This window comes from Aethalodelphis obliquidens, unplaced genomic scaffold (genome assembly GCF_003676395.1).
Source record: "Aethalodelphis obliquidens isolate GAN/ISIS:26980383/991018 unplaced genomic scaffold, ASM367639v1 scaffold1, whole genome shotgun sequence".
NCBI lineage: Eukaryota > Metazoa > Chordata > Mammalia > Artiodactyla > Delphinidae > Aethalodelphis > Aethalodelphis obliquidens.
Window position 1 is genome coordinate 81,012,207 of NW_020837945.1, and position 14,824 is coordinate 81,027,030.

The 14,824-nt window shown below is 46.8% G+C and overlaps 1 protein-coding gene across 8 annotated transcripts in view; it reads left to right on the forward strand.

Annotated features, from left to right (window-relative positions):
- The window catches only part of DGKG (diacylglycerol kinase gamma), a 207,551-nt gene extending 193,506 nt beyond the window's left edge, over positions 1 to 14,045 (forward strand). For 7 of the 8 annotated variants that reach the window (XM_027109494.1, XM_027109508.1, XM_027109516.1 and 4 more), the window contains one exon: positions 64 to 8,952. In XM_027109494.1, coding sequence (XP_026965295.1) covers positions 64 to 162 — 99 coding nt within the window. In that variant the 3' untranslated portion in view covers positions 163 to 8,952. Of the gene's footprint in view, positions 1 to 63; positions 8,953 to 12,842; positions 12,986 to 13,087 lie in introns of those variants that run through there. The other variant, XR_003433362.1, reaches the window with a different exon arrangement.
- Positions 14,046 to 14,824: the final 779 nt, after the last annotated feature.

Below are 14,824 nucleotides of genomic sequence, written 5' to 3' on the forward strand. Positions count from 1 at the left end.
CACTCTCCCATAGGCTTCTGGGATTTGCAGGCCACTAATTCATTTCTGCCTCTTTGCTTTTAGATTAAAATTACTCACAAGAACCAAGCGCCTATGATGATGGGGCCCCCCCAGAAGAGCAGCTTCTTTTCTCTGAGGAGGAAGAGCCGTTCAAAAGACTAGACACTATGCCCAATGCTAGTTCAACCAAGAGAGAAGACAAGAAACTGAAGCACACACATACACACGTACACACCACACACATGCGCGCACACACACAGACACACACACACACACACTCTCTTCTCCAACCAGTGGAAGCCAAGCCACCCTTCAGCAAGAAGGCTTCACCCTGACATCCATTCTATTTCAACTATGGACACACTCCAACAGAGCCAGTGCCGGCAGGACATTGTGAATGGACTTAGAGCCCTCCAGGGTGCAGCTGGCTCATGCAGCAACTCCCACTTTCCCAGAAGACCTTGAGCGGGACTTTCTGAGACTGAAGGAGAAACCCCCCCTTTCTTTCCACCACCCCTGCAAGTTTCCTCGCCGCTCTCAAGGAGCAGGCTGCAGGCTTCCTGTCTAAGGGGAGATCGGATGTGGCCAAGGGAAAGAGCCTGCGTTCCAGGGGACGCTCACAAAGGTCCCTCTGTGAGGAGACAAAAACACCTCCAACTCTCAGATCGCAGCCCTTGGCAGGACTCGGCATACGCACGCTGGTTTCTTGGTTGTCCTTCGAGTGACAGCTTCTCCCGGAACTTGCTGAGGAGGCAGAAAGGCTGTGGAAAGCTGCGTTTCCCTTCTTGGTTCTGCGCACCCTCAGTGGGCAGTGGTGATTTTCCTGAAGCCTTCTGCTGGCTGTGTGTTTGTTTAGAGCCGGCTCCAAGAGCCCCCAGAGCTGCCTACATAGCACACCTTAGATGTGGTATTTATTTTCTTAGTTCTGTGAACACCTGGGAGGGAAAGCAGAGAAACTGAGATTTATTTTTCAAATTGGTGTCATAATATTGTGTAAAAAGGGAAGAAAAAAAAAAAAAACCACCCCCAGCTTCTTTCTTTTTCAAGCCACAGCGTGTTTCCTGTTTGAGTTCCAAGCCCTGGTGGCAGACTATTCCTGAAGGCAAAGAAGATGGGAGGGAAGGGCCTTTTGCTGAGGAGACCAGGAGACAAGGCGTCAGGCAGTTCCCTCCTGCCTCTGCAACGACCACTCCCCGAGCACGACCTGAAGGCCCTACTGAAGGTCTTAAGTGTGTGTACTTATATGTAGCATATATATATTTATATATACAAATATTTATTTACTGGTGGATTTTTCTGGATTGAAAAAAATATGCAGTACAAGAACAGAAAGTGGGAAAGAAAAAGAAGGCTCTGACTCCCCGTTTCTGCCATTTCATTGTCAAGGCACATTGCCCTGTGGTGATCATGAGATTTAAGGGAAATTAAAGTATCTCCTTATAAAGAGACTGAGAATTTCTATTCTGGATCCTCAAAACAACATGAAAGCTATGCTGGGCAGGATTTACTCTCCCATTTGTCAGATAAGGAAACTGAGTCTCAGAAAAGTTAAGAGACTTGTCCATGGTATCTTGGCTAATGTGGTTTGGGACTAGGTACCACTAAGAAGATACGTAACAGGGAAAAGAACCTACACATCTTGGAAAAGGGTCATTTCTGGTCACTGAGAAGCGATTCCATTTGGATCCAGGTTGCCAGAGAGGAATGAACGTGTGGCACATGTGTGGACGGGACAAGCCCACATGAGAGAATGAGGCCTCCCAGTACTTCCCAGAGACTCTCTCTGGCCTGACCTGGTGAGAAGCTGGTCCAGGGTTGAAGGCAGCGGACAGATCTTCAAATTAAACTCTCCACATGTCATCTCATCATGGCCACCATAGTCTCTTAATCTAGAAACCCCTCTGGCTGCCAGGATGACCTCAGTGGAGAGGCACAAGGAGGACAGAGGCGCCTCAGCAGGGAGCTGCCAGCCAGTGCCCAGAGGGGCCTCAGCAGAGTTCAGTGGGCTTCATTCAGCTGGCAACAGCATCACCGCCCTCCCCGAGGGCAAGTCTGTGGAGAGCTTTGTTGGTAAAAAGAAACATTCACCTCGGCACCTTTGCTCCTTCAGCCTCCATCCCCTCTGAGATTTCCGAACAGGAAACCTGGACCCACTCGACGTCACTCCACTGAGCTCCCTCTGATCTCCTAACACTGGGTCAGGAACTTTGCGCAAGGAAGGGAAAATTAGGATTGTGTGTACAAACTGATCCTAACTCTGAAAGAAGCAGTCATCTAGGACCGTCTAAGACAGAGATCTAGAACCATCCTGTTCAACCTAACAGTGCAGACCGCTGGGCAAGGGGAAAGCAGGCCACCTGAAGAATGTCCTGAATGATGGGCTCCTTGGGGATGGGACTAACAAGCTCAGAATGACAACAGGTACTATCTTTGAAGCCACTTGATTCTGAAATGAAGGCAGGTTCAATTTGGGGTCGCTGATTCTAAGACATTTGCAGAAATTCTTGAATGTGTTTCAGCCTCAGCCCCCCAAGATTGAGGCTGTTGAGACATGGCACTATCAACAGGTGAAAGTGATTCTTAGAGACTCACAAGTCAGAGACTGGCCCCTGCCTGCCCACTGTGGTGCACAGGACTGGCAATGTTGCTTGAGAGACATGGCGCATGTCCTCCTTAAAGCCACAAAGTATAGCAAACATCGGTGGAATTGTACTTTCAATTTTGTAACCTCAGTAAGTCTGGTGGTGGTGTTTAATCTGACTTTGCAACTCATCCCTTAACTACTGGGACTGTGGTTTCTCACTGTGGAGTACCTCATCATAGTGCTCCTCACAGCAACCCCTGAGGTTGACAGAGAGGATATTATTAGCCCCATCTAAATAATGAGGAAAGCAAGGCTTACTATAATTTAGTGACTTCTCAAAGTTAGGCAGGCAGGGGAGAATCCTCCCTCATTCCTCATCGCATTCTGATTCTGGCCGTGCCCCAGACATGTTCTCACCTGCCCCCACAGTTCTACCCCTCTAGCAGTAAAAAGAATGAAACAGGAAGTCTTCAATACATTATGTTGTCCCTGGACTAATGGGCTAGGCGTTGCATCTCATTATGACTTGGTCTTTGTAGGTTTCCTCCAGTGAGTTGAGAATGGAGACAGACTTAGTAGAATGATTATATTTCAGGTCAGAGACCAGCTCCTCTCAAGAGAGTTCTTTCCACAGATGGAAAAGATATGTTAAAATTGCCAAATAAATTAGGAAATACTTGGCAGAATCTGGAAGAACCTCCAGACTGGCGTTACATAACATGCATATACATTATACATATGGACATTATATAAGGTGACATAGTACTTAATGTGCTGTATATATTATGTAAATTACATATTTGTGAGTAATCATGATAAATATAGAGACCCACTAATCACTTTTTTACACATACCCAGTGACAGATTAGGAAGTTACTTTGCCAGAGAGTCTTAAAACTTACTCTCTCCTGCTGCTTTGGTTCCAACTCCTGCCAAAAATAATTGCATCAACTTTTCCCATCTCTAGCCCCCTCTCCTCTTAGCCAAAACCCTCAGTCCTAGCTAGGCTGTACCTTCCGTGGAACACTACCATGATTGAGATCCATAAAAACAGATTCTGGGGATGGGGAGGATCTAGACTCCCAGATTCCCTGTGTCACCGACCTACACCCCAAGGCTCCCAGGCAGATGGATGTCTAATGCTAATATTAAAGGGAGAGGGAAGGGGAGAGAGGAAGTCTACCAACCCTCCAAGGAAGGAAACTTCAGTGTTCCTTGGCCACCAGTCCCAGGATCTGACCATAATCAATCAGGAAGTTATTTCAAAAGTCTAGTTTAAGTTTCTGCAGCGTATCTGAAACCATAATTTCCTAAAATGTGTTTCACACAATACCAGTATCCATAAAATGCTCCATGAACAAAAGAGTTCTGTGGTCAAGTACTAGATCCCCTTCTAGAAGAAATGGTGGGCTTTGATTTGTCTGTTGACGTCCATAGATTAGAAACACTGCCTTAAGCCCACCATTTCTTCTTTTTGTTCTCCGTGGAGATGGGAACATGGAAGTAACCATCCTCTGCAATAATATTCCATAAAGTACTTTTCTAGGACAAGGAACTTCTCTTCTTAAGACACTCTTTCTAGTTTCTTCTGTGATTGTTTAACTACTTTTATGGTTCCCCCCTACGTGTCTTCAAGCAAGAATCAAGGATCTGGCCTCTTTGCTTCCTGAGTGGAGAAGGGTTTGGGGAAAAATTAAGGGGAAAACAGGATAGCTGCCAGGGGCCAGATTTCATCTGTGCAGCTCTAGAGGACAGAACCAGGTCTAAAGAACACAGTTGTGGAAAGCATCGGTGTTTATTCAGTTTAATAACCACTCTTGGAGCTAGCTGGCCGAATATGGACAGAGCTCACTTGTGAGGGAGTGAACAGCCACCTGCTCTTATAGGAAGAGCCTTGACCTAGTTGAGGAGGAACAAGCGTTGATTGATCTACCTTGTTTAAACGCTGTTGGAACTATTTTAGTAGGCATCAGTGTTAAATCAATAGGCCTAGTACTTCCTTTTGAGCAGCAAACCTCAGTGTCCATTGTTTTCTGGAAGAGTGAAAGATGACTCCCAGAGAGATTTCTGGATCAAAAAATAATATTCATAAAGTCGTTTTCTAAAGTACTTTGCTCCTTGTTCTAGAAAAGTACTTTCTGGTCTAACTGGTACTGACCAGTTAGACCACACTTGTACATGGCGGGATTGACCAGAATCATTGGCGCCCTCAAGGGCGGCTAGTGGTGGTGGTGAGCTTTCCTTGGCAGCTCTGAAAGTTAAAGGAATGAGTTACAGTGTTAAGCCCAAAAGAGATTTTGCATTTCTGTTGGTGTTCACATTAGCAGTTTGGAACTGTTCTCCTAGTCACGAGTACCAGACCTGCATCCGACTTGTAATAAATAGCAAGGAAAAAGAAACTATCCTACATCTCAAATACCAGTCAAGTTTTGCATAAAACAGGTGAACAGAATCGTGTAGGATTTCACATGGGGCCGTCATTTTTAGCTCACCTTAACGTTCCACCATACTCAAGTACATATTTTAAATTTCTACTATAGAAAGAAAATAGGAAAGGGAATTCTCATTTATGGCTTGCTGAGTACAGGGCACTGTGTCAAGGCCTTTTCATGTGCTTTCCCATTTAATCCTCATGATCCGGGCATTTTGCTTATTTCACAGAAAAAGGAGTTAGTGTATAGAAAGGTGAAGTACCTTGTCCAAGGTCAAACAGATAGCAACTAGCAGAGCAAAGACTTGACATGGGTCTGTCTTACATCAACATTTATGCTTTTTCTACTATATTCTATTGCCTTTAACCTTCTTATCTCACTATTTCCAACCCTACCATCATCCTGGGTGAGATTACACAGCAGTGAAAAATTGATGTCCTACCTGGTCAACCTCTGTATTGGGGATGGGACTAACAAGCTCAGAATGACAACAGGTACTACTCATGTTCCTACTGAAGAACTTCCAGTGCTTGCTCATATGGAAACTCAACAGCCTCCATGGGCAGCTAGAACCCAAAACTTCACCCTTGCAATCAAACTGGCAGCCATCCCTTAATCCTCAATGTTTCAAATTCTAGCTGAATGAGAATCGTTTCCCAAGGCCCACCTAATAGATTTTTCTATTCAACTCTGTGAGTGGCAGAGCAGCAAGCAGGCTTCTCAGACCTAAATGCCATGGTCAGCAGTGACTGGCCTGCACGGGGAAGGAGAGCTAGGGTTGTGGAAGGGAGCCTCCAGCAAGAAGGCTCTGCATGTGATCCTCATTAGTGATAGACGTGGGCTGGGCCATCTGTGTTCCACGGGAGAACAGAATGGCAGGCTGCCTTTCAGATGCCAAGAGATGCTATCTAATGGCAAGATCCAGAGAGCTCAAAAAGCAGAGAGGCATCCTTCCTCCTGAGCATCTCTGTGGGAAACCAGGGACACAGAAAACCATGGGGTTTTTGGAAACTAGCTGCTTCACTTGCAGGGCATTTCACCCTTGCTACCACTTCATTCTTCACGTTCATGGTGGAAGCCAACCAGCAGAGCCCTGCAGCCTTACCTGCTAACTAAACTCCCTGAGATGGATCCCAAGCTGAACCTATGTCATTTTGGAATCTGTAGACGCAATGGCAGGTGCATGATAGCAAGGCACCAGGGTTTGCGGTTAAGCCTCCGAGTCTCCCAGGGGTCAGGAAACACTACAGGTAGAAGAGACCATTTAATTGGATGCTCAATGAAGATTCTAGAGGAATAATCAAAAAACTTGGAGTACTCGTCTAAATGGGTCAAATTAGAAAATGCAATTTGGAAGCAAAGAGGATAACATCTAACCCAGTATCAAGCATGTAGCAGGTAATGAGTAAATACTTGTTGAATGAATGAATAGCTAAAATGGGTATCTGTCCTTCTACCCTGGAATGGGTAGGGGAAAGCGGGTAGAAGGGATTAAAGCTTTTTAACTAACAACTCAGAAACTTGAAACCACAGGATGTAGAGGGAGCTCATGAGGGCCTTTAACTACTCAGACATCTGTTGAGTGATGGATACAGCTAAATATGGATCATCAAAGGGCTTTCTAGGTCACATGGAGGGCAGCTTCATGATTCAGAAAATATGAAATTCAGCTTGGACAAAAAGACAGAAATATTTGCAGTCTACTTCTGAGAGATCAGGTCAGAACTGACAAAACAAAAAAAGACAGCACAGAAGTGGAATTACAACACAGTAAGAGATCAGCATAATAAGATATAGACTCATGAGATGAAAAGAGATCGAGAACTGGGTTTTCTAGCAGGTTTATTTGGGCAAGGGAGATGAGCCTGAACACTCAGTCCAAAAACGGAAGAAAGGACTGAGAAATCCTTTTTTCTTAAAAACGCTTAATGTTGAGTTCATGGTAAAATGGAAATGTCCAGGCATTGATGAAATGGTTATTAAATAACAGCTATCGTTTATTGTCCAGTCCAAAGCCTATTGCTTTTATGACCACTTTTAAACTTCACCAGAACCTTATGAAGTCGGAGTTATACGGTTCCCCATTGGACAAGTGAGGAAACGGAGCAAATCTCATGGGGCAGATCTGGGATTCAGATCTGTCAGGATCTGTCTTTCAGAGCCCACGTTCGTGCCAGCAGTACCCTGGCTGAGGCCACTGAGCTTCAAGCACAGTGACAGGGATTTACTACACCCACCCACCCCCACCCCACCCCTGTGCATGATTACTTCCTTCTCAAAACGAAATCCAAGTCCCTCCCCTCCCCCTTCCACAGAGCTGCAGTGGGAAACGGCATTAGCTTGGGCGCAGTGGCACAGTGGCCAGAGCAGGTCTGGGTGGCAGCAAGTCCATATACGCCTTGCCCACCTCCCTTCTTAGGCCCTCTCTCCCAGGCACAGTGGGGCCACCTCCTAAGACACCGATCAGAGAAGAGAGCACCAACGTGAACACCTTGGTGTCCAGCCAGATCAGAGTATTCACAGAATATTAAAGATCGTATTAAAGGACACACAGAGACCACATCAAAGGTCCAGTGAAGTGAGGTCGGGCAGTCAAACATCAGAATTTAGTACCTCATATCTAAAGGTGGGATGGAGACTTGAAGTGTCCTTTTAAAAATGTGTTGAGTGAATCATAATTTGGAGTAAAAAGACTGCTTCTAGAATAATGCAAAAAAACTTTTTCCCTTCCAAAAAAAAATTATTTTTAAAATGGAATCTTCGCAAGAATTACAAGTGAGGGGCAATAAAAATGGTAATTTCTTTTTATGTTAGATAATACCAAAAAAAAGAATTTATAAATGTCACAATATAAGTGGAAATCCAGAGAAAGATTCCATAAAGTCTACTGTGGAGGGACTAAACAACAGTACTTTCAAAGTAATTAATGAACTTTATTTTTCTTGTCCTTTTCTTTAAAAAAAAAACAAAAAACAAAAACAAAAACTGGTACCAAGTGGTTACCAGAAAATGGCATGATCTTCAAGAAAAGATACATTTTCCTGGTGGATATTTCCTCTCTCCCCAACATCCTTGAGGTGAAAAGATTGAGAACTTTTGGTTGGTTGGTTGGCTTTTAACTTAGAGAACCATCCGTGCATGGAAGGTGTTAATGATAGAGGATGTCATTGAATTGCTGTGTGGGGTTTGCTGTCATCACACTGTGCTACCACCAGGCATTAAAGTAATGATCATAAACATAAATGATCATTAAGGACTCAGCAATTCCCTCTCCCATCCACCCCATCAGCCTCCTGGAGCTCCCACCCCCAGTTACATATACTTCCTGGAATTAGACCATCTGGGAATAATTTCTATTATGACAGTTTTCAAACATACAGAAAAGTAGAGCCATAAGTATAATGAGAACCCATAGACCCATCACTTAAATTCAACAGTTGTTATCGTTTTGCCATATTTGCTTCATCTTTTTTTTTACTGGAATACTTTAAATTATAGATGTCATGACACCTCACACCAAAATATTACATATACATCATTACGGGGGATCCCATCTTAAGTGTTAAACGTTGTGTGTGTCATCCATGTTGCTGAAGGAAGATTTCAGGGTGTTGTGCATCTGAGCTCAGTCATTTCTCAGCTGACTGAATGCAGTTGTCACAAGTAGATGTTAACCAGGACATTGCTGTGTCACTGATAGGAGAAAGTTTTAGGTGGAACCCAAGGAAGATCTTAGCTGTATTCAAAACATTCCTGATTGATCTGGAAAGAGGAAGGTAAACAGCACGTTAACTACATTCTCAAAAGACACTAAATCGGGGAGTGTTTTAAGCACTGATGATGCCAGAGAGAAAACGCAAAGCACTTGGAGGAGTTAGAAATGTACCTGAAGGATGCGTGTTCTTATTTTTGAAATAAATATTGTTTAAAACAGTAGGAGTGGGCTTCCCTGGTGGCGCAGTGGTTGAGAGTCTGCCTGCCGATGCAGGGGACGCGGGTTCGTGCCCCGGTCTGGGAAGATCCCACATGCCGTGGAGCGGCTAGGCCCGTGAGCCATGGCTGCTGAGCCTGCGCGTCCGGAGCCTGTGCTCCGCAACGGGAGAGGCCACAACAGTGAGAGGCCCGCGTACCGCAAAAAAAAACAAAAACAAAAAAAAACAGTAGGAGTTACAGGAAGACTAGGCACAGTACTAGTTGGGACAAATAAAACAGTAACATCATATCTGCAGGTTCGTTTAAAAACCATATAAAAACCGGTTCTGGTTATTGCCCTCACCACGTGAGGACGAGGAAGCTAGACTGGGGGAGGGGACAGCTGCTGAGGTGTACAGACAGGCCCTCCCCCTCCACTGGGGCAACTGAACTGGAGCTGTGTCAAGCCCCGAGAGACCATCTGTGAGGCCCACTTCGCAGGGCGAGCTATCATTTTCAATGGGCAAAGTGTAAGGGGAGCAGGTAATGTTCCACGTGCTCTGTGCTCGGCTTCTGTGACTGCAGACGTTCTGGACAAGATAGTGGGCAAGGTGGTTGGATGGCTTGCTTTCAAAAGTGACTCTGCCCAACCAAAGGGAAGACGGTAAAATGAATGACAGCAGGTTTCAGAATATTCAGCCCATCTCAGTCAATGAATGAAATGAGTTATTATTTAAGAACAGCCTAGGTGGCAGCAACAACTGGGAAGCAAGGCCTGGTATTCACCCAAGGCCTGATTCCCAGCCTGTGGCCGGTGGACCTAACTGAGCACCCATCCGACTTCCTAAACGTCAGGAAGAAATGCTCTCTCATCTCTACCCCCAGTGCACTGCTGCAGACCTCTGACTCATTAAACACCCCAGCCCACCACGCCATCTCCCAACACCATGGGGCTCGTAAGACCAAGTACCACCTTCTCCTTTCCTGACAATGCTGCCATGAGGAGTGAGAGTCGGTGTTGACTAAGACGGGAATGAAGATTGTTTTCATCCTCCTGCCAGTGGGAACATGTTTTCTTCCCAGAGCACCCACTCTTTGGAAGAACATAGTCTCTTCTGAGCTCCTTCCTCCAGCCTAACCCCCGGCACCCTGAAGCCCAGGACCCACTGATGGGTGTGAAAACACATGAGCTCCCTGGGGCTTGGAGAAGAGCTCTTGACAGGCCTTTCCGGAGACGACAGCGGGCCGGGTCTGCACACCCCTGCTGCCTCCTCTGGGTAACATGACTTGCCTTTTCTCTGTCTGCTCGGAGCCAGAGGCCTGTCTGTACTGCTGTTCGTGAGTCATTTGGTAGCAGGGAAGAGGAAGCACAGGGTCCTCTCCTGTATCCCAGTGCTCAAAATGGACACGGTCTCCTGAGGGGGAGTAACAGAGACAAAGTTCACTTGCATATGTTGAGTCCTCTTCCCGGTGGTGCTGCCCTTTCCTCAGCTCTTTTCCGTGATAAGCCCATCCTGCTTGGGATCTCAACAGAGGAGCAAAGAGAGAAATAAAATGGGATCGGAGGACAGAAGCCTTTTTTTTTTTTTTTTAACATTATTGGAGTATAACTGCTTTAAACTGTATAAGTTTCTGCTGTATAACAAAGTGAATCAGTTATACATATATCCCCATATCTCTTCCCTCTTGCGTCTCCCTCCCTCCCACCCTCCCTGTCCCACCCCTCTAGGTGGGCACAAAGCACCGAGCTGATCTCCCTGGACAGAAGCCTTCTTGAGGACTCGAAGGACACCAGCTCAAGTGTTCCTTCTGAGATGTTTGTGAGCAGGGTCTGGGGCAGAGGGAGAGAAAATAGATGGGAATTCCTGTCTTCCCCCAAAGGGATGAAAAGAAGGGGATTTATGGAAATCTGTCAGATGTCCCCAGAGGCAGGCCGTCTGCGGGAAATTGCTCGTGCCTCCACGTGACTTGGGAAGAACTCCCATCCTTGTCCAGCCTCCATCTTCTTGAGGGAGGAGAGAAACTTTTGGGAACTGCACTCTGGAGACTCAGAGACACGAGAGGAGACAGAGAAAGCAAGGGAGGGCCAGGAGCCCAACCTCCAAATCCAGTGGATGTTTCACATGGCTCCCACGAGGAGGAGGGAAGATTTTAGGTCAGGGTTTGGTTCTTCTGTGGCCATCAAGGAAAAGAAAGGGACGGGGAGGGCCTCCGGCAGTAACGCGCTCCACGCCGCTGCCTCAGTTACTCCAGGCCCTCCAGGCCCGGTTAGCCAGAGGCAAAGCCAGAGAAGGCTGGGGCCTCAGCCTGTCTCCTTCAGAGCTTCACAGGCCACGACCCGAGGGCAACTCCTCCCCACGCAGCCTCAGGCAGGGAAGAGCGCTCTCCTACCTCTGCTCAGCTCTGCACTGCTCCTCTCGTGGGCTGGCTCCCTTTCCTACCCCGACACCAGTTAGCAGCAGGGACTTGGGCAAGTCAAATTATATCTCAGGTTTTCCACCTGTAAAATGGGGCTAGAGGGCTTCCCTGGTGGCGCAGTGGTTGGGAGTCCGCCTGCCGATGCAGGGGACACGGGTTCGTGCCCCGGTCCGGGAAGAGCCCACATGCCGCAGAACGGCTGGGCCCGTGAGCCATGGCTGCTGAGCCTGCGCGTCCGGAGTCTGTGCTCCGCAACGGGAGAGGCCACACAGTGAGAGGCCCGCGTATCACAAAAAAAATTAAAAATGGGGCTAGAGAGGATGGTTAATGCATCTATTCATGTATTCATCAATAAGAAGTTTGTGATTAAACAGTGTCTATTTGCTAAGCAGGTACCTTAACCTCTTAACATGCTTCAGTGCAGTTCTCTTATTTTTCTCCACTTTTTCCCATCACATTCTGTTTTTCTCAACCTCCACCCACCCCCAGGGTCCGCTGCTTCTACTTTTTCTTCTTCCTTTTATCCTCATGATGTTTCTCTTCATTTTTCCCCCCGTGATTCTATTTTTAGAGTGTTTCTACAAGAAATCGGAGGGTCAGAGTGATCATAAGCGATATCTACCCACTTTGTTATCTCCAGGCAAGTCTGTGCTTAAAAGATCAGAGGACATAGTTCAGAGCCCAGTCTCAGGATGCATTTCAGCGTCTCACAGCTTCTCTCGTCCTCAATGTCTCACTTACCCCCTGTTCAATACTACACTCCTTTTCCTCTTTACCTTTTGAGTCACATCTCAGCTGTAAAGCACCTTTGTGGGGACAGAACTGTTGGGACGTTTAACCCAAAATGACATAGTTGAACATCCTAGACCATAAGTATATTAGTTTCAGTGTAAAAACAACAGAATCAGGAAGAAGAAAGGACAAGAGGCCACGGCAGTTAAGAGGGTTTGAATTCTATAAAAATCAACAAAAAGAGAAGAAATAAGCAAAATCCCACAAGCATAACCCTTCTGGAGTCACAATTTGATAGACTATCTCAATTGATCTGAAAAGTCCATTGAACAGGGAGTTGTGGAATCATAGGCCCCTCTTGCTGGAAAAGCCCTTCCTTAGATGGCATTGAGTCCAACCTTTCACACCAAGTTCGTAGTCTGCGTGGCATAATGTCTGTGCTCTGCTGATGGTCGTTGACTAATAGGTGGTGGTCATTCAGCCTTGGTTCCTATGTCACCATATACAGAATTCCTCTCCAAAGCCATTTTCCCGGGCCCTTAGGTAGGTCAATGCTTGGTAGCTAAGGTAGGCCCTTAGGTAGGGAGCAGGCCAGGTCAATGCTTGGACAGGGCCTGGTGCCCCAGAATGTGCCCCTTTTGATCTATTTGAACCTGCCAAGGTAGCTTATGGTCTTGATAGAGGCCATGTGCTCTAATGGGCAGGTCACCCGACAAGGAAGCAGATTTCAAAACCTGCAGCATCTTTTTTTTTTCCTTCTCCAGATGGCAAGAGGCAGGAGATCCAACTAAAGAGAAGAGGATCCGACAGCAGGTTGCTGACCCAGCGTACAGCACAGCTGCCCTCTCCTGTAGAATGGGAAGAAGTCACCTTGTGTGCCTCTCTGTACCGTCATCCTCAATGCTCGGTAGAGACCTCAGAGGAAGGATTATTGTTAGCAAGTAGCCACAATTCCAAGAAGCCACCACCTGTTAAGGAGGTTCTGATGGCTGCTTTTCTCTCTCTGCAGAAAACAAGACCCTTCTATCTTGGAAAAATCTGGCAAATGTTCCATCGAGGCTGCTGAGGAAGGAAGCTATGGTGGTTTGAAGGAAGAAACCCTGCCTGGAAAACAAGAGCAACAAGGGGAGGGGGCTGCAGTCCTGTCTCAGCCATGTGGGCTTGGACATGTCCTGTAGCATTCTGGGACCTCTCTTTCTCCATCTATCACACAAGGGGGGCTCTGAAGACCTTCCCACTTCACCAATCTTGCCTTCACCTGGAGTAAACGCTGCCATCCTTGTTCTCGTGGGTCTTCCACCAGCCCCAAGGCTCCCTTCAGCCCTGCTGATCCCAGAGGGCTACTCCTAGCCCCTCAGCCGAGAATCTACTTTCCTTCCCTTTTGAGGATTGATAGTGCTCAGAAATCAGCTGATTTGGGGGACCAACATGGAAAAAAAACACTACAAGGAAACTCTTTGATAAGTCCTCCACCTATACACACATCTACACACACACACACACAAATACAGACACACATACCCAATCGGTGAAGTGTAAACATTTTCCCTTCTGTGTATCAGACCTCTTTTACCCTTTCTAATTGCCAGTGTATTCGGAGAAAATTCAGTTCCACCAACAGAAAAGCACTGCTTCCTCTTAGGGAACTTAGCCAAACCTCCGTGTTCGGGGGTGACTCTGGGCTCAGGTTGAATGAAGCTAAAGGTTCTAACACCCCTCAACTGCAGCCCCTAAATGCAGACTCTACCAGCTGAGACTGAGGCAGCAACTAGCTAGACAGTGCCAGGGCCCAGATCCCTCCCTCCAGGCTCGTCCACCTCCACTGCCCACACGCCCACCCATAGATATGTTGTTCTGTAATGGTGGGTGCCTGCTCCAGCCTGCCTGTCTGCCTGCCTAGAGTGCCGTGGACTTGTTCTGTAACGTACGGTGTGTGTGTATGTCTGACTCTGTGGTTTACTGCAAATAAAAATGGTAGCAGATGGCTGGCCTCTGACCTCCTGGTGGGTTGTTTTTCATGCCATGGCTTGAGAAATCAGGATTGTCTGGTCAGCCAAGAGCACTGGAGCTGTGCATGTTTCTCTAGACTATTCTCTATTTCTCTAGCCTCTCCACAGTTGCCCGCTGCTGGGGGAGCCGGGTACCACTGATATGCCAAGACAGGGAAGAAGGGAAACTCTATTGCCACTTTCCTGAGATTGAAGGAGGGGGAGAGGAAGCCAGAAATTCTATTAGAGAAGCACCTGCTAAACATTTTATGTACACAATGTCACTGACGTCTGAAGAGTCCCTTACGAAGCGGTTAGCATTTTATAGATTAGGAAACGATGCAGAAAAAGGGATGCGCTTGCTCAACAAGTAGCACAATAAGTATCCTAGTTCTGTCTGTCTCATACCCCCAGATTCAGGTTCTTGCCTCTAAACTAGTGTTTCTCCAAGTGTGGCCCATGGACTGCTTACCAACAGAAACATTTGGGAGTCCAGATTCCTGCACCCCACTCAGATCTCCTGAATCACGATCTCTGAGAGTAGGACCCTGAGACCTGACATTTATAATGTTATAAATATAACATTTATAACTGTTGATAGATCCCTGTGCCTCCGAAAGCTGGAGAACCATTGTACCACACCTGCTAGAGGGCAGGACCACTCTGGGAGGAGCCTGCAGAAGAGCACACTTAGACAGAAGAGACCGAGAGAGGAAGCTGGTCTGCAATGAAAGGGCGAAGGGGAAGCGAGGCCGTGG